The sequence below is a fragment of the Pelophylax lessonae genome (assembly GCF_965119305.1).
Source record: "Pelophylax lessonae genome assembly, chromosome: 12".
NCBI classification, from domain to species: Eukaryota; Metazoa; Chordata; class Amphibia; order Anura; family Ranidae; genus Pelophylax; species Pelophylax lessonae.
In genome coordinates this window covers 52,230,602-52,250,928 of record NC_138779.1, presented here as the reverse complement: position 1 = coordinate 52,250,928, position 20,327 = coordinate 52,230,602, and the positions used below count along the sequence as shown (strand labels likewise).

Below are 20,327 nucleotides of genomic sequence, written 5' to 3'. Positions count from 1 at the left end.
TATCTGATGAAACTGATGTCTTCACACGAAGAACAGTACCTAAATTGAATAAAATCAAATATAATTGACAACTAAATCATATCACATAAAGGAGTGTGTGAACAAACAGTTCCTTTGAATAGTGACAAAAAAAATTGTACAAACAATTCTGTGATGTATACAAGTGAATACACTTATTCAAAGTGCAAAGAAAAGTCCATAAATTAGTGGTGCTTCTTGAAGAATTCCAGGTGACAGAATACAGCAACTCCTGTGCAGTGAACACCCACCACCTAAGCTAGATTAGCCCCTTACCGGAGCGAAAGAAAACAAGGGCGTATATGTTGTTACTCTGTGAGATCCCCAGGTGAAAAGGTGGGTAAATGGTGGAAATACCCCTCTAGGTAGGGGAAGATGTGCCTCTTACCAGATTACAAATGGCTCTGGGCTCAAATACCAGGTTACCCTGGACATAAGAACTTCCTCCCCTGGTGACCAATTATTGGGTTCTCCTCTTCTGATACCGATGACAAGGGCCCTCCCGGAGTACCATGCAAGGAAAAAAACGACCAATGGTGCAGTACCTTCTAAACAATTTATTTGGTAATAAAGGGTGCACTTACAACTTGACATGGAACATAAACAGGATCCAAGTGATCGGGAAGCCGCGGCTGCCTGCAGTGCAGTCCGCGGCGCTAAGTCATGACGGTGTGGCGCTCCTCTCTGACGCGTTTCCTCCTAATGTGGACGTCAACGCTGATTTACCTATTTTATGGTGCCTGTGTATTTCTAGAGTCAATGCCACATGGTGGAACCAGCTACATGAACCCAGTGATTTTTTTTTTTAGGTGTCTGTAAGAGGGGCATTCTGACTACCACTGTAAAGGGGAAGTTCTTCCTGCTTGCCACCAATGTAAGAGGCATTTTCTCTTTCATTCATTGATGGACACAGCTCCTTATCTTCTTGACCGTTGTGTTATACTGTCCCCTACAAAGTAGGACACTAGGCAGGAAAAAGCTTCACTATGCCTATGGGGCAGTCCCAGGGGGTATACTCCAACTCTCAGCTATAGGCACTCTGTTTTTTTCTGCCTATTCAGCAGCAAGTTCCTTGCTGTGATCTCTGGTCCTAGCAATTTTTTTCCTTTTTAAATGGAACTTTTTGTTCTATCTTTGTTATTTTGTTCCTGTGACATCCAAAATGCCTACCTTCACATTCCAAAATGTGCCGGTCAGCAGCACTTCCTCCACTTTGCCGTGGGTGAGGAGCATTATCAGTTTGTGGCGTTACCCTTTGGTCTCGCCTCCGCTCCTCGGGTCTTCACAAAAGTGTTGGCCCCGGTGCTTGCATTGTTGCGTCAGCGGGGGATAGCGGTACTGGGGTACCTGGACTATCTTCTTCTGCAAGCGGAGCCTCAGACTTTTCTGATGGACAACTTGGAGATTACTCTGAGGGAGTTTTGGTTGGATTCTGAACCTTCAGAAGTCTGCTCTGGTTCTGTCTACAAAATTGGACTATCTGGGTCTGACTTTGGACTTGGCCTCAGCCAGAGTGTTTCTTCCTCTGGAAAAATTCCATACATTGTAAGCAATTTGGCTTCTGTTGTCCAGCAGATGGTCATCCCTCAGGGCGTGCATGCGGTTGCTGGGCCTGATGATGTCTACCTTCGAGGCTGTTCCGTTTGCATAGTTTCACACGAGATCTCTGGAAAAAGAGATTCTGGTGAAATGGGACAAGAATCCACGGTCTCTAGAGTTGGCTGTGTTCTCCGGCCGATCGACAGGGAAAATCCTTTCTCCACCTGTGCTGGACTGTTATCACTACGGATGCCAGCCTTTCCGGGTGGGGAGGCGTCCTCGGCACAGATTATGCTCTGGGGGTCTGGACTCTGCCAGTTAATGTACTGGAACTCCGAGCAATCAGACTTTGTCTGGTTCATTGGACAATTCGTCTTCAGTGATGTCCGGTACAGATTCAATCGAACAATGCCACTGCCGTGGTCTAGTCAATCACCAAGGTGGCACAAGAAGTGTCCTGGAGGCTTGGGGAGTAGCCAGCATTCTAAGGTGGGCAGACCAATTCGTTCCAGCTCTATCTGCTGTACACGTTTCAAGAAAGGTACAGAGGTTTGTGACACGGTCTCAAGATCCTCTGGCCGACGCCACAGGCGCATTTTAGTGGCTCCAGACTGGCCTCGCTGGTCTTAGTATGCTGATCAGGTACAGCTGGTCGCGCTACTCCTTAGAGACTTCCTCTCAGAGAAGGGTTCTGCTGTCCCAAGGGCCAATCTTTCATCCTGTATTACAGTTGCTGGCTTTAACGGCCTGGTTGTTGAAAGCCAGGCACTGGAGAATAGAGGTTTGTCTGAATTGGTGATTCCTATGTTATTAAAGGCTAGGAAATCTATCTCTAGGAAGATCTACCATCATACTTGGAAGACATACATTAAGTGGTCTTAGTCTCTTGGGGTTCTCCCTTTTCCTCCAACGAGGGGTTGAGCAGCGCCTGGCCTTGGGTACCATTAAGGGCCAGGTTTGAACGAAAAAAAAAAACTTAAGCGCTCGGGAGGAGATCCTGTACACACAGGCCCCGAATGTCATAGGGTTCCTATTAAACGAGCCAATGCTGCCTGATATTCGGCCTGTGTGTACAGTACTTTAGCCCATGTGAAGGACTATAGAGTGCAGAAGTTTTAGGCAGGTGTGAAAAAATGCTTTTAGAAAAAGAAGTGTTAATAGTTTATTTTCATCAATTAACAAAATGGAAAGTAAATCAACAGAAGAGAAATCCAAATCAAATCAATATTTGGTGTGACCACTCTTCAAAACAGCATCTTCTAGGTATACTTGAACACAATGTTTGAAGGAACTCAGCAGCTAGGGTGTTCCAAACATCTTGGATAACTAACCACAGATCTTCTATGAATGAAGGCTGCCTCAATTTTTTCTTTCTGCATGTAATCCCAGACAGACTTGATGATGTTGAGATCAGGGCTCTGTGGGGGGGGGGGGGGGGGGCAAAATCATCAATTCCTTGACTCCTTGATCTTAATGGCATTGGCTGTATGTTTGGGGTTGTTGTCCTGTTGCAGAATAAGTTTGGGGCCAATCACATACCTCCCTGATTGTATTGTATGATGGATAAGTATCTGTCTGTATGCCTCAGCATTGAGGACACCATTGATCCTGACCAAATGTCCATCTCCATTTGCAGAAATGCAGCCTCCGACTTTGCAAGTAAGCTCCAGCATGCTTCACTGTTGCCTGCAGACACTCATTACTGTACCACTCTCCAGTCCTTCAGCGAACAAACTGCCTCCTGCTACAGCCAAATATTTTACATTTTGACTCATCAGTCCAGAGCATCTGCTGCCATTTTTCTGCACCCCCAGTTCCTGTTTTTGTGCATAGTTGAGTCACTTAGCCTTGTTTCTACATCAGAGATATGGCTTTTTGACAGCAATTCTTCCATGAAGACCACTTCTGGCCAGACTTCTCTGGACAGTAGATGGGTGTACCTGGGCCCCACTGGTTTCTGCCAGTTCTGTTCTGATGGCACTGCTGGACATCTTCCGATGTCGAAGGAAAGTAAGCACGATGTGTCTTTCATCTGCTGCAATGTTTTCTTGGCATACTGCTGCATTGAAATTTGTGCCTGGGAGAGACCTTGCTGATCCAGTATAACTACCTTGTGTCTTGTAGATGTGCTCAGTCTTTCCATGGTGTATGAACTGTGACATGAAACGATCTTCCACAACCTCACCTTATTAGCAGTTTGGCTGTTCCTCACCCAGTTTTAAGCCTCCTACACAGTTGTTTCTCTTTCGGTTAAAGGCTTTATTCAACCTATATATGAAATTGATGATCATTAGCACCTGCTTTGTATAATTGGTTAATCATACACCTTGCGTTATTCTACAAAATCGTAGTTTTTGTGCAAGTGTAAGAATTGATGCTGATTTGAAGCAAAAGGGTAGTCACTCCAAGATTTCATTTAGATTTTCTTCTGTTTGTTGACTTTGAAATTTAAAAATGTATAGAAAAAAAATTGAAATATATATATATATTTAAAGCATTTTTACTTTACATCATTTCTTCACACCTGCCTAAACCTGTCTGAATCTCCCAATTGTTATATTGCCCTGGAACAATTTAGAATGATTTGTGTGGAATAGATTGTTGTCTGTTTTGTATGAAGTGAAAATGTGTGAAATCCAGAAGGGAAGGAAAAACATTCTTGGTCTCATAGCTTAAAATCAATTTAAATAGCCATGCGTTAGCTACACATAAGGATATGACTGTATAAACTGGTCTTTTCTAAATTGAATTACTTCTTGTGTAATATTTTCCTGATATAGTATTTCTATTGAATGTACAAAGGTCTTGGCTCAATCTGTCTGTTTCTCTTTAAGATCCTTCCTTTAGGTTTGCTGTATAGTTCTATATAGATATACATAAGGTTTATCTAAGGCAAGTATTTATATTGTTCTTATCTTTATTTTTCCATCCTGTCAATTGCCTAAATGCCTATTATAAAACACTACTATAAAACATAAAAATGAGTTAAGCAATTGTCTGTTTAATCTCTTTGTGACTAAGCATATCCTGCCCTGACATGACTAGAATGTTTCCAGTCAGATGCTTAAAGGGGTTGTAAAGTCAGAAGGTTTTTTTTTTTTTATCCTAATGTATTCTATGCATTAGGATAAAAAACCTTGTGTATGTAGCAGCCCCCTCAGCCCCCCCCCCCCCCAATGCTCACCTGAACTCCCCTCTCAATCCAGCAATGTCCACGACTGTCTCAGCCATCCAGGACTCCCCTCCTCGTTGGCTAAGACACAGCAGCGGTTGTAAAGTCAGAAGGTTTTTTTTTTTTTATCCTAATGTATTCTATGCATTAGGATAAAAAACCTTGTGTATGTAGCAGCCCCCTCAGCCCCCCCCCCCCCCAATGCTCACCTGAACTCCCCTCTCAATCCAGAAATGTCCACGACTGTCTCAGCCATCCAGGACTCCCCTCCTCATTGGCTAAGACACAGCAGCGGCGCCATTGGCTCCCACTGCTGTCAATCAAAGTCAGTTAACCAATGAGGAGAGACATGGGGCGGGGGCCTAACTGCAGCTCTGTGTCTGAATGGACACAGGTAGCTGTGATTTGGCTCGGGTGCCCCTATAGCAAGCTACTTGCTGTGGGGGCAGTCAAAGGGAGGGAGGGGCCAGGAGAGCCGAAGAGGGACCAGAGAAGAGGAGGATCTGGGCTGCTCTATGCAAAACCCACTGCACAGAGCAGGTAAGTATGACATGTTTGTTATTTTTATTGAAAAAAAAAAAAAAGGAAACTTTACAATCACTTTAAAGTGAATCTGTGCGTTTCCTATGCAACAGGTTCACTATAACTATAATATATATATACAGTGCCTTGCAAAAGTATTCGGCCCCCTTGAACTTTGCGACCTTTTGCCACATTTCAGGCTTCAAACAAAGATATAAAACTGTAATTTTTTTGTGAAGAATCAACAACAAGTGGGACACAATCATGAAGTGGAACGAAATTTATTGGAGATTTCAAACTTTTTTAACAAATAAAAAAACTGAAAAATTGGGCGTGCAAAATTATTCACCCCCTTTAAGTTAATGCTTTGTAGCGCCACCTTTTTCTGCGATTACAGCTGTAAGTCGCTTGGGGTATGTCTCTATCAGTTTTGCACATCGAGAGACTGACATTTTTGCCCATTCCTCCTTGCAAAACAGCTCGAGCTCAGTGAGGTTGGATGGAGAGCGTTTGCGAACAGCAGTTTTTAGTTCTTTCCACAGATTCTCGATTGGATTCAGGTCTGGACTTTGACTTGGCCATTCTAACACCTGGATATGTTTATTTGTGAACCATTCCATTGTAGATTTTGCTTTATGTTTTGGATCATTGTCTTGTTTGAAGACAAATCTCCGTCCCAGTCTCAGGTCTTTTGCAGACTCCATCAGGTTTTCTTCCAGAATGGTCCTGTATTTGGCTCCATCCATCTTCCCATCAATTTTAACCATCTTCCCTGTCCCTGCTAAAGAAAAGCAGGCCCAAACCATGATGCTGCCACCACCATGTTTGACAGTGGGGATGGTGTATTCAGGGTGATGAGCTGTGTTGCTTTTACGCCAAACATAACGTTTTGCATTGTTGCCAAAAAGTTTGATTTTGGTTTCATCTGACCAGAGCACCTTCTTCCACATGTTTGGTGTGTCTCCCAGGTGGCTTGTGGCAAACTTTAAACGACACTTTTTTTGGATATCTTTAAGAAATGGCTTTCTTCTTGCCACTCTTCCATAAAGGCCAGATTTGTGCAGTATACGACTGATGGTTGTCCTATGGACAGAGTCTCCCACCTCAGCTGTAGATCTCTGCAGTTCACCCAGAGTGATCATGGGCCTCTTGGCTGCATCTCTGATCAGTCTTCTCCTTGTATGAGCTGAAAGTTTAGAGGGACGGCCAGGTCTTCGTAGATTTGCAGTGGTCTGATACTCCTTCCATTTCAATATTATTGCTGGCACAGTGCTCCTTGGGATGTTTAAAGCTTGGGAAATCTTTTTGTATCCAAATCCGGCTTTAAACTTCTCCACAACAGTATCTTGGACCTGCCTGGTGTGTTCCTTGTTCTTCATGATGCTCTCAGCGCTTTAAACGGACCTCTGAGACTATCACAGAGCAGGTGCATTTATACGGAGACTTGATTACACACAGGTGGATTCTATTAATCATCATTAGTCATTTAGGTCAACATTGGATCATTCAGAGATCCTCACTGAACTTCTGGAGAGAGTTTGCTGCACCGAAAGTAAAGGGGCTGAATAATTTTGCACGCCCAATTTTTCAGTTTTTTATTTGTTAACCAAGTTTGAAATATCCAATAAATTTCATTCCACTTCATGATTGTGTCCCACTTGTTGATTCCTCACAATAAATTACAGTTTTATATCTTTATGTTTGAAGCCTGAAATGTGGCACAAGGTTGCAAAGTTCAAGGGGGCCGAATACTTTCGCAAGGCACTGTGTATGTATATATATATATATATATATATATATATATATTATTCATTTATGTGTAACCACTTTAAGACCAGGCCTTTTCTGACACACTTCTTTTTACATGTAACAATAATTATTTTTTGATAGAACATTTCTTAGCAGTGGCCCTAGCGAATAAATTGGTGGGTGTAGCATTTTTTTTATGTTACATGGTACTTGTACAGTGGTTTTTGAAACTTTTTTTTTTTTTTGGAAAAAAATACTTTTTTTAAATTTATTGTACAAAAACACAATATAATAACCAATTGTTTTGTATAATTTAAAAGGTGATGTTATGCCAAGTAAATAGATTTTAAATATGTCGCACTTTAAAATTGCGCACACCCGTGCAACGGTGAAAAAGGGCGTAAAATTTTACTATCCATAGGCGATGTTTTAAAAGCTTTTACAGGTTACCACTTTAGAGTTACACAGAAGGTCTAGTGTTAGAATTACTGCCCTCGATCTGATGTTCTCGGTGATACCTCATATGTGTGTGCAGGCGTTTGCCAACGCACGGGGGGATAGGGACGCTTTAAAATAAAATTATAATTATTTTTTTATTTTTACACTGTTGCTTTAAATTTAAATACAGGGACCTATCCTCCAGATACCTCTCATGTCTGTAAATACAGGGAACTATCCTCCAGATACCTCTCATGTCTGTAAATACAGGGAACTATCCTCCAGATACCTCTCATGTCTGTAAATGCATTTAGCTTTCATTGTCTGCTTCCATTAGTCTCTGACATTAGCATTAGACAATAAACGCTGGCACAGCTGTGAGCAGGTGATTTTACGCTTCATTTCACGTTAAGGTACATTTACCTTTAGCTCTGCTTCTTTACCCCCTTTAACAAAAAAAAAACTGGGCACAGTCTGTATGATATACAATGCAAACTAATAGTCTCCAAACATGCCAATTATCAGAGGAGAAAGTTTGTTTCTGGTCAGCAAATTGGCTGTGTGTGAGAAGCCTCTAAGGCCCATAAATATTCAGTCGAAATGCTTCTTGTGTCACTTACATGACCTCCAGCACATAACTGTAATGTGAGTTAATGATGTATAAGAATCTCCCAACAAAGTGAAAGTAGAACATATGCATTATACCTGTGTATTATATTCTTACAGGTGGGGTAGTTATTTTCACCGTATGGGGTAGTATTTATTTTAGTTGTGTGACATTAATATTAACCACTTTTATCTTTATGAGGGGAAGCCCAACACCTGTGCGGTAAAGGCTTGCTGGAACATGTCTTGTGTTTTAAAGCTCAACCTGAAAAATCAGTTCTTGGTTTTCACCATGGACGAGGTCAGAAAGAGATTTTGTGTATTGCGGTCTTTCAAAGGACATTTCTAGATAAGTTCAGTTCAGCAAGGAAGCAGATTTATTGATAGCATTGGCCTATTATATAGCATGGGGACACATTGGATGCCTTCAACTGCCATTGTGCTCTTGCTAGGAATCTAGGCTGGCCAAACACAAAGCTAATTTCTTTCCTATAACCACGGGTTACAGGAAAGATATTTGCTCGATTTCTCTAAACAACACAGACAATGTTTGTGCTGGAATCCCTCCTGCCAGGCCATTGTCTTCTCCCGGCAGGGTAAGCCATCCCCACCAGGAGGAGACTGTGATTATCACTAGCGGCTATAGTAGCCACTAGTGATAATCACAAGAGAAACCGTCAGACTGGTTGTACCCAAGTTGATCAATCGATCGATCAACTTGGTACACTCAGCCTGCCCTTTAACAGTTCGAATCTCAGCTGGTCCTGCTGAATCAGCTGAGATTCAAACTGTGTATGGCCGGCCTTAATGTGCCCCTGTGCCTCTAACCACTTCCTGTCCAGTGACGTGCTGGTACACCACTTTATTAGAAGGGTGATATCTTGGACAACGATGCAGCAGCAGCAATGATCAAGATTTTTTAGAGCCTACGATTCCCTTTAATGTAAAAGTAATCCAAGCGGCTACAAAGCCATTGGATTACTTTTACAGGCTGGGAAAGGGGTATCCGACTCTCGCATGCATTTGGAGAGCATGGTAAGGATGCAGCCAGTGGTATCCAGTTCCTAGGACACAGTGCGAGAAAACTGATGTTGTTCCTCCCACTGTGATGTCAGAAACCGGGAGCGACAAGGATTTTGTCATTCCAATTTTGGTCCCATGTAGACAAGCCGTTACTTGAACAAGCCTCTGATCAAACTGATCTTGGTATGATCAGATGCTCTGGAGGCCAGAGGAGTGAGATGGGGTCTAATAGACCCCAGATCTAGCCATAAAGAGGACCTGTCATCATGTCCCATGCTATCACAAGAGAAGTTATTCATCCCTTTTGTCAGCGATAAATGAGATAAAAATAAAAGATACAGTAGAATTTTTTTTTAAATAAAATAAAAAATGAAAGCACCCCTGTTCCACCTTGCTCACATGCAAATGTGCACTTAGGTCCCGCACGCATATGTAAACAGCAATCGCACCACACATGTGAGGTATCGCCGTGAACGTCAGAGTGAGGGAAATCATTTTAGTGCCAGACCTCCTTTGTAACTCTATACTGGTAACCTGTAAAGTCTTTTAAAGTGCCACCTATGGAGATCTTTAGGTACTGTAGTTTAGCACCACTCCATGTGCAGACGCAATTTTAAAGTGTGACATGTATGGTATCTGTTTACTTGGTGCAATATCATCCTTTGATATGTTACCAACAAATTGGGTATTATATTGTGTTTTTGTGCATTCAATTGAATTAAAGTGTATTTCTTCCAAACACATTGCATTCGGAAAACCGTTCTGAAAACATCGTGTGACAGAAAAATATGCAACATTTACTATTGCTATATATATTGTTTGGGGGTGGTTCTAAATCGTTTTCTTTTGAAAAAAAATTATGTTTTTTACATTTACGAGAGGAATGTCAGAATTGGCCTGGACTGGAGGAGGGATGGGCTCCCTCTAGGTAAACCTGCCCATAATTTATCCATTGCTACATGTCCTCCAACTTAGAGACTCTTAAATATAGATCACAGTATACAGAGGAGCCTTGAGGAGGAGGTACAGTGGCTTTCACATATATTTGCAAATGAATATGTGCAACTAAACACTGTTTTTAACATGAGTTGCTTGACAGGGTCAGTTTGTGTTTTACAGGCTAGCTGATAAGTTTGCTGGAAAATGTTTTATTTGTTTGTGATGGCATTATTGAAAACACATACTTTCTGTTTAGAAGTATTTATGAGAAGAAAACTCACAATAGAACATACTAACCCATTTTTTTAATTGGATATTTTTAAAATGTGTGGTACAGCAAAGTTCACTATTATTATTAAAAAATTTTCATTTATTTCTTGCTGTTTAAGTTCTTGTCACTGAGGTACTCCTCTCTTTCATTACTAATGACTTGTTATACTAAAAGAGAGGAGTTTTTTTCTTCCATCAAAATGGATTGAAGGGTGGGGGGGGTGGGGGGTCGGTGTTGCGTAGAGCAGCAGAATGTAATGTCTATGTGCCTGTCCCTCAAATGTCATCTTGATATTAAAAGCCGTATTAAACCCAAAAGCCAAATATTTATTATGTTGCAGCTTTCCAATTATTAGATGTGATGGCTGCATTATCTTTCTTTTTTTTAGCCTTTTTTCCTTTATTTTCATCTGATGATCTAGCCAAACTGACAAGGCTGCTGCCCGAAGGTGCCCCCTGTACTTCTTCATCCAGAGTGGGGGCGCTCTAATAAGAGGTGTGTTACTGGCCAGATCACTAGGTGAAAACAGACGGAAAAAAAGCCAAAGAAAACAATTGCAGCCACCACATCCAATGATTAGTAAGCTGAAATATATACATTTTTTGGTTTTGGGTTTAATACCGATTTAATTGGAAAAATTTCAACTTTAAGCAGCTGCTGGGATTTGAGGCACTGAAAAGGCAAGTATGGTTTCCCCTCACAAAATGCCTTTATCTGTATCCAGGCAGTATATCCACACAGAGCACATTAGTTTTTCCACAATTCCACCTCCCTGTCCTCTGTCTTCAGTATTGTGACAAACAATGACTATCCTGGGACCAGCATGGGACATCCCTGGAGGGAAGACCTGCTCCTGAGCAACTGAGGTTGTGAGAGGACACTTGTAAATTGGAATATTGCTTCATGAGTTTAATGGAGAACGTAGCACACTGATACACTCAGTGCTTGGAGAAGCTCGCATATCACAGAAGACCTCTTTGGGCATGTAAAGTAGTTATTTTATTGTAAATTTATCAGTCTGAATGCTGCTGTGGGTGTATTTACATCACTGTGCTAGTTTCTGCGCTTGTAGTGTGGAAATGTCTTCGCAGGGGAAGGACTGGAAAAGACACTGAAGTTAAACTAAATTTTGGTCTCAAAAACCAATTCTATTCAAGTATGTATTCATAATCAGAAAAGTCCCTTCTATTGCTGTCTGCCTCTTACAAATCTCCAATTTGTTTTTGTTTTTTTCTGCTGCTGGGATCTGACTTCTTGTTAAGAGGGTGGCTACGTTCTTTCTCGGCAGTTCCACTATAATTAGGAATGCAGCCACCCTCTCTTCCTCGCGCATAAGATGGACTAGGGACCATGGGATGTGTCGTGTGCATGGAGCAGTACATGTGACCACAACGAACATGCACTGGTCATTCTAAACTAACAGAAATAAAGAGGAAAGGGAGAGGTTTGAGAGCTCACCGGGAACATTACAAAGAGGCGGAAAGACACAGTACGAGAATTGATTTCCTAAAAAAAATAGATTGCAGGGTCATTAAGAAGTGGTTATGTATAGGGATTATTTTTTTTGGGAACAATATTGGTTAATGTTATTTTAAACTGGAGTAGAAGTATCTATGATCTAGAAAAAACCCAATCATGTGACACGTGTTCTATTTTGTGAGTTATTCACTGCTTGGCTGTTGTTTGTAATAAAGTGTAAACTTCAAGTGGGAATTTAAAGTGGAACTTTACCCAAAAGGGGAAGTTCTGCTTGTTTGCATCCTACCCCAACCTGTAACCCCCCCCCCCCCACTACCATGTTTGGCACTTTTTAGGGGGGGAGTGGGTACCTGATTTTGCAATCTAGATCTAAGGGTAAGTTCGCCCGTCACCGCTCCCCTCCCCGCAGCCTTCTGGGACAAATCACAGGTCCCAGAAGACTGCAGGACCATTCAGAAAGCATGGCTCAGCCATGCACAGTAGGAACCTGGCTGTAAAGCTGCAAGGCTTCACTTGCAGCTTCCCTTCGTTAAGATGCCTGTGCCTGGACCCGAAGCCAATCGAAAAATCTGCTTGGATGAGGACATCACTGGATCCCTGGACAGGTAAGTGTCCTTATTTTTACATAGTACATAGTTACATAGTAGGTGAGGTTGAATAAAGACAATAGTCCATCCAGTTCAACCTGTGTAGGTGTGTGTGGCTGTAATCATCTCACATAGCCCTGAATGTTCTGATCCTTGAGATGTACGTCTAAGAGTCTTTTGAAAGCCACCATACTTCCCGCAGAAACCACCTCTTGTGGTAGAGAATTCCACAATCTTGTAGCCCTAACAGTAAAGAACCCCCCACATTGTCTGAGGTTAAAACACTTCTCCTCTAATCGCATTGTATGCCTTTGAGTCCTCATGCAATCCCTTCGACTGAATAGCTGTTTTTCTATGCCGAGATCCCAATTGAGATATTTATAAATCGCTATCATGTCCCCCCTCAGGCGTCTCTTCTCCAGGGAGAATAAATCAAGCGATTGCAGACGCTCTTCATAATTAAGGTCCTCCAATCCCCTAATCAGTTTAGTTGCCCTTCTCTGGACTCTCTCCAGCTCCAACACATCCCTCCTGAGGACTGGCTACCAGAACTGGACAGAATACTCCAGATGTGGTCGGACCAGAGTTTTATAAAGTGGTAGGATTATAGTCTTATCTCTGGAATACATCCCTTTCTTTGTGCATGCTAATATTCTGCTGACTTTGGCAGCTGCCGCCTGACATTGCATGCTATTGCCTAGTCTATCATCAACCAAGACTCCCAGATCTTTCTCCATTTTTGATTCCCCCAAGGGTTCACCCCCTAACGTGTATTGTGTTTTTATGTTTTTAGTCCCCAAGTGCAAAACCTTACACTTCTCCACATTAAGCCTCATTTGCCATGTCGTTGCCCACTCTGTTATTTTGTTCAGGTCATTCTGTAGGATATCTGCTTCATGCTGTGCAGTTATTGCCCTGCCCAATTTTGTGTCATCTGCAAAAACTGATAACGAACTATTGATCCCGTCCTCAATGCTGTTTATGAATAAATTGAACAAAGTTTGTCCCAGGACTGAGCCTTGGGGGACCCCGCTTACCACCTCAGACCAGTCTGAGTATGCGGTTTATTACCACCCTTTGGACACGCCTTTTTAGCCAGTTCCGTATCCAAGAGCAAACCCTGCGGTCAATGCCTGCAGACCTTATTTTATAAATTAAAAGCCAGCAGCTACAGAGACTGGAGTGCCTCTTTAAGCAGGCCAAAGACAAGTCAAAAACCAAACGAAAATTCTTGCGTGTGTTTTGTTTAAAAAAAAAAAAAAACAAATGGCACAATCGCATGCACCTTTTTCGATTGACAGCACTTTCGGTTTTTGACTCATCTAAGGCTAGCTTTATGTTGGCACTCTGTTGTAACTATGTAACGTAGCGAGGAACTGGAATAGGGTTAGGTTTTCTATCCAAGTCATCACCTGTTCTATGGATGTTTTCTGAAGAAACTTTTCTCACATACGTGGTGAGAGTGCCCCACACCTAGCAGTATTATCGTCTAACATTATCTTTCAAAGTCGTTCATGAGCACGCAGCACGCTGATTGATTTCTGGTGTAACTTTTGCGATTTGGTAAATGTGTGTATTTCTTCGCCAGGATATCTGGTATTCGATTTTTCCATGTGTGTCGTATGACCGGTACCCCTCTGGGTGTTGTGATTTTTCTCACCAGCACCTACATCACTACTGTATCCCATAGAGACACAGCAGCCAGTAAGAGTAACCACTGTGCCGAGGGGTGGACTTTATTATTTTATTTATTTTTTTAACATAGGCTCCGTTCACATCTTGGCGTTGCTATTACAGGCGTTTTTTCAGGCGTTTTTATGGGCGTTTTTGCAGGCGTTTTACAGACGTTTTTTGTGCAGGCATTTTTAGATTGACTAGAGACCAATGGAAAGCGCCTGTAATCTGCCCAAAAAGAAGCTCACATACTTTTTTGAGCGTTGGGCGTTTTGCTCACGGTGTCAAAACGCTCAGATGTGAACAGGGGCCATTGAAATGAATAGGATTTGTCTTGTTGGGCGTTTTGAGAACTGATCCTAGAGCAGAAAAACGCCCCCAAAATGCCTACATGTTAACGTAGCCATAATGACAGGGCTGCTTCAAGAAACAAGCAGTGCTCTATTACAGAATGTAAAGGGGAAGAAGTAGTTTCATGGTTTACACATTACAGAGACATTATTGCCAGGTAAAACCTGTCTGCAGTTAAGATGAGTAACTGTTTGCATTTTTATGGAGAAAAGAAAGCAAAAATAAGACCAATTATACTGCTGAGAACCTTTGTGATTGCCTTTATCACTGCATAATCACTCAGAGGTGGAGATTCCTGTCTAATAGCAATATAAATATAAACATTTTGTTCATTTTCTGTTCATGATAAATTTTGGAGAAATTGGCATTTTAATATTTTTTGTTTGAATTTGTCCATAGAAAACATTGATATTGATGAGCCGACGTTTGGCCTACACCATCAGTATATTCTTCAGATCTTTCATCAGACTGGTGAGATGCTTGTGTTTTCAGTATTTCTCATATAAGGAAGTCATTCAGTATATTCAGTGTAGGAAGTGAGTGTGCTGGGAAACAAATTCATGCAGGAAGTCAATAAATGCCCCACTAGTGCTGCCCAGAAAACACTGCAACTAAGCCAAAGAAAGCCCCCCCAGTTATGCCCTCCACTGGAGTGATTTTTAAAATCTATTTGTTATATCTATATATGCGCGCAGTGGTAAGAAAAAGTATGTAAGCTGCTTGGCCCTAAGGCCTCATGTGTACTGGATGTTATAAAAATGCCAGTAGATTTGTCATGAGTTTTTCATCGTTTTTTAGCTTTTTTGCATTGGCGTTTTTGACTGTTTTTGGCATTAGCGTTTTTTTGCGTTTTTAGCTAAAAATCACCTCTCTGCTATTTTAGTTACTCCGACTTTCTCACAATGCAATGCTTGCCAGAATTGCATCGCATGGGTGTTCACACCCATGCGATAAGATTTAGGTGTGGAGAAAAAAGGGTCCTACAACATTTTGGTGCAAATGTGGACCCTTTTTTCCCTGCATCAAAATTGACATTAGAGCATTTTTACAGCTGAAAAACGCCACTCAAAACTCACCAATTTTTTTATTTATTTTTTTTACAGCCAGAAACTGCACCTGCCAGAAACAGCTGATAACAGGCTATGTGTGCATGAACACATAGGATGACCACATAGAGGCGGATAGGGCCTTGTGTATCCTCTGAATGACTTTGTGTTTCAGGAGTAATGGAATGGTCTGGAGAGGGTATAAGAGTTTAGGGAAACTGACCATTTTGAACAAATGACACCTGCCAAATAGTAAAAGGGGGAGGCCTGACCAGTTGTCTAGTTCCGCGATAATTCTGGCTACGGTGGGAGAGAAATTTAGTTGATAAATTGAGGAGGGAATTTTTCCAGATTTTTATCCCGAGGTAAGTTATGTGGTTTTTTGCGATCCTGAAGATGGATTCGGCTGCCCACTGTGCGGGATTTGTCTGTAGTAAAGGGAGAATTTCACTTTTGGAAAAGTTGATCTTCAGGCCTGATCAGGCCCTGAAGAGCGTGAAGATTTCTTTGGTGTGTGGCATGTCTGCTTTCAGGTTAGACATAAAAATTAATATATTACCTGTGAATAGGGCAGTACGCAAACCTATCTGTATCCCATGGAGATTGGGGTGGGACAGTAGGTGTCTAGACAGAGGTTCTGTGAGGGGTGGATGAGGGAGGGCATGATTGGAGCCAAACTTTTAGCAATGATTTTGGATAGCAATTTGGAATCAAGGTTAAATTGGGAGATGGGTCTGTAGGAGCCCGGTTCCATGGGGTCTTTCCTTTTCTTTGGGATTAGTTTGATATGGGCTTGGAGACCTGATGGTAGATATTGCCCGCCGTCAAGAATGACTTGGAAGACAGAGGTTAAAGTCGGCGCGACGATGTTGATGGAAAGTTTGTAGAATTCCAAGGTAAACCCTTCCGGGCCCGGAGCTTTGCCTTTGCCTAAGGATTTGATTGTGACAGTAACCTCAGTAAGCGAAATCGGGGCATTGAGTAAGGTTAAATGGGCGTCATGGATCGTGAGGAGCGATATTGCATCTAGAAGGGACTTTGCTAGGGTTTCATCAATAGACTCAGGTCCGTAAAGTGACACATAAAAGTGTTCTAGAATATCGTTGATTTCTTTAGGGGAGGAAGTTAGTTGGCCTTTGTCGGATTTTAGGGTAGGGATGTATGATGGCCTGCGGGGGGCCCTTGCACAATCGGGCTAGGAATTTCCCTGACTTGTTGCAGAATTTGTGGTACTGGAGATCCAGAAGGGATTGATGCATCCTCTCTTGCGCCCCTGCCCACATCTCAAATCCGTGCTTGGCGTCGCACAACTGTTTTCTTAAAGGTGGTGGGTTGTTAGTCAATAGCTGTAATTGGGCTGAGCGGAGATCTTTGCTCGCCTCGAAATTTTCCCAATTGACTTTCTTTTTGTGGGCAGCGGCGTAGGAGATGATCCTGCCGCGTAAAACAGTTTTGCCAGTCTCCCAGAATAGGTTGGGATTAGCGCAGTGGTCTGCGTTCGTGAAGGAGTTTTCCGCCCAGGTGTCTCAGATGACTTTTAGGAGGTTCGGGTCATTTGTCAGATAGGATGGAAAACGCCAAGATTTAAAGGAGTAGTCAGTCGTGAGGCCCGGCAATTCTACGGAGATTGGCGTGTGGTCAAAGATCGCTATTTCATGGATGTGTGGATTGGTTGCATGTTCGAGGAGGAGAGAGTTTGAGAATAGATAATCTAATCTATTCTAATCATGGGCCGGAGAGAAGAAGGTAAGTTCCTCTCCTTCAGGGTGTGTCAGTCTCCAGATATCGACTAATTAGAGGCTATCCGCAAAATGCAGCAAAGGTGAGGGTGGGTTAGTGGGGGTTTGACCGCTTGAGTGAATGTTTTGAGATTTGCACTTTAGATGGCAGAGGACCACCATGCGTTTGTGGGGTGATCTAAGCCCCTTGACATTCCATTAAACTATTTTCATGTTATGGGAGTTGAGGAAGGGGAAGTGATTAGTGGGTGTAGTAGCGATGCAAGGTAGGCTTGGTTTGGCGTTCAATGTGCGACCAGGATGGCACCAGATGGACTATATTGGAGTAGATGAACCTTGTGTTCTGAGGGGGGGGGGGTCTGGGAAGGATGGAAGCCCAACGTGGGCCTAGGAGTAGAAACACAAAATAAAATACCCAGGTGAGCCTGGACTTCACTTTTTTCCTCATGTGACCCCTTCTTGCACGAGCAGCATTACCGGAGGATACCAGGTGGTCGCCAGCACACTTCTGAGTTGTCCCTCTCTCCGGGCCAAGCCCAGGAAGCGTGGGCGCTTTAGTAATACAGTAGGGCCCCAGCCACCTCGTATGGGAAAGGGCTATCCTTTGATAAGGTTGTGCGTGGTCCGCATAATAGTGTCTCTGGTGAAGGATAAATTACCAGTTAAGATAACGAAAACAGATAACAGGTGAACAAGAAAACAAGTACAGTCAGCTGCAGCTACATCATATAAGTGAGAAAGGATATAGGATTGGTATAGAGGCCTCAAACTCTAGGTTAGCGAGGTCTGCCATGTCCAAAGAGGCTGGAAAGAGGTGGTTTCTTGGGAGGGTCTTTTCTCGGACTGCGTTTGTCCTATGGGTCTCGCTGGTGAGGTGGACCGGAGGTGTCCATAGGTAAGTGCAGGTAGGCGTGCAGGTGGTGTGAGGCTTCCCCTGGGTGGGTAAATGATTTTGGGTTCCCTGAGTGTTCCGTGAGGCAGAGCGTTGCCATGTAGGCCAGGGTAAATTTCTCCCCCTTTTGATAGAGGGCAGAGCAGATCGGTTTGGAGGCTTTTCTCCTGCGGGAGACTTCCCGCGTATAGTCTGCGAAGAGTAGTAGTTTATGTCCATCAAGCTGGAGGGATTTGTAATTCCTGAAATAGTGTAGTATGTTGACTCTGTCTGAGTAGTTTAAATACCAGACTATGACCGGCCGTGGCGTGCGTCTGTCGTTGGGAGGGGCGCCCAAACGGTGTGCCCTTTTTACTAAACATGTAGTTGTGAATCCCAGCCCTTAAGGTATGCGCGAGGCGCAGATTTATTGTACGGAATCCGAGTTATAGGTTTCGGAGATTGTTGCGTCTTGATCGATTCTCTAGATCGTCCATTTTGTGTAGAATGTATTGTTGCGTGTTTCTTTCTTGCAGATCAGATTAGAAAGAGTTCTGTAGTTTATCTTCTGTATCCGACATGCAGTGTTCTAGTTCTGACAGGTGTTTACTTTGTTCTCCAATATCTTGTTTGAGTTGTGATATGCCTGCAGCGATGGCTCTATCTACTGCAGCCATTATTGTGGGCTAGCCCAGCCAGTTGTTCCTCCATTGTACTGAGCGGCACAGAGGGGGACAGCAAAGAATTGCAATGCATGGCTGTGTTTGAGGCAGTGAGTGGCGTATCTGGTGCCTGAGGTGTTAATACAGGCTCGAGTCTCCCTGTGTGTTTGCCGGCCTCTGCCATGTTGGCCACGTGTGAATCGGGGGAGGTATGCAGTGGGCGCTGCGAGTCAGCCTGGCTGGCCAGGCCATGGAGAAGGAACTTGTCTATGCTCACTGCTTCCCGGGGGGTGATGTGCGGGCTGGGCGAGGGGGGGTTTGATCACCGACGTCTGGCTGTGTATCTGCTGAATCTTTAAGCTGAGGAGCCCAGAACCGCTGTTCTCCCTTCCTTCACATAAGGCGCCGGAACCAGAAGTAAACATTTTTTTTTTAAGTGTTGCCTATGAATAATTTTATGTACCGTAGGTTGTCCCCATTCCGTGTGTTCAAATTTTTAAGCATCACAAGTTTGGTATCTATGTATTCGACATAACATCATCTTTTATATCTTACCAAAAGGTTTTACCCCCTTCATGGCTAGAGCATTTTTTGCTATTCAGCATTGCGCTACTTTAACCACCTCTTTCCCAAGCCAATTCTGACACTTCACTTTTACATGTAAAAATCTACTTTTTTTTTTGCTAGAAAATTACTTAGAACCCCCCAAACAATATATATATATATATATATATATATATATTAGCAGAGACCCTGTAGAATAAAATGGTGTGTGTGTTGTAATTTTTTTTATGTCACTCGGTACAGCAGTTTTCAAACTAAATTTTTTGGAAAACAAACACATTCATGAATTTAAAAAAAAAAGTAAAGTTAGCCCAATATTTTTTGTATAATGTGAAAGATGTTACACAGCATTAATTGATACCTAACATGTCACGCTTTAAAATTGCGTCTGCCCGTGGAATGGCGGCAAACTATGGCGCTTAAAATTCTCCATAGGCGATGCTTTAAACGCCTTTTACAGGTTACCAGTTTAGAGTTGCATAGGAGGTCTGGTGCTAGAATTTCTGATGTTCACGATAATATCTCACGTGTGATGTGATCACCGTTTACAGATGCCTGCGGGAGTTACGTATGCGTTCTCATTTGCATGTAAGCACTGTTGTACTAACTTTTTTGCTATTACAAGGGATGGACAACATCCCTTGTGACAGCATGGGCTCTGACAGGTCCACTTTATGGAGAGATTTGGGGTCCTAGCCCCCTGTGCAGCCGATCAGACACAGATTGGTCTGATCAGCTGCTTTCCTGGCCACTGATGGCCAGGTAAACAAAGCAGCGGAAACCAGAGGTGGCTAATTACTTTTTCGCTCCCGGTTTCCAGGGTTACAGAGGGAGGGGATGACCTCAGTTCCTCTCTCTCTGTACAGGGCAGCCATTGCTGCCAACCGCATCACTCCAGGCCTTCGTGATGGGACCCAATGAGGCGGCAGGGGTGGCAGGTGGGACCGCCTTCTGCCATCCGCAGAAGTGTTTGAGTGGCTAATTATCACTTCTGCATTGTAGAGAATCCCCAGCTGAAAACAATGGTACTAGGATGGTGCCTGTAGGTGCAGGCATCATTCGGGTATAACCACTGAA

General features: G+C 42.9%; 1 protein-coding gene across 2 annotated transcripts in view; it reads left to right on the top strand.

Annotated features, from left to right (window-relative positions):
* Positions 1 to 20,327, top strand: part of LOC309568080 (CMP-N-acetylneuraminate-beta-galactosamide-alpha-2,3-sialyltransferase 4-like) — a 202,375-nt gene that overhangs the window by 19,913 nt on the left and 162,135 nt on the right. Inside the window, exon 2 of one of the 2 annotated variants that reach the window (XM_082273651.1) lies at positions 14,768 to 14,839. The exons of the other annotated variant lie outside the window; for it this stretch is intronic. Coding sequence (XP_082129777.1) covers positions 14,783 to 14,839 — 57 coding nt within the window. The 5' untranslated portion in view covers positions 14,768 to 14,782. The remainder of the gene's footprint in view (positions 1 to 14,767; positions 14,840 to 20,327) is intronic. 2 annotated transcript variants of the gene reach the window in all.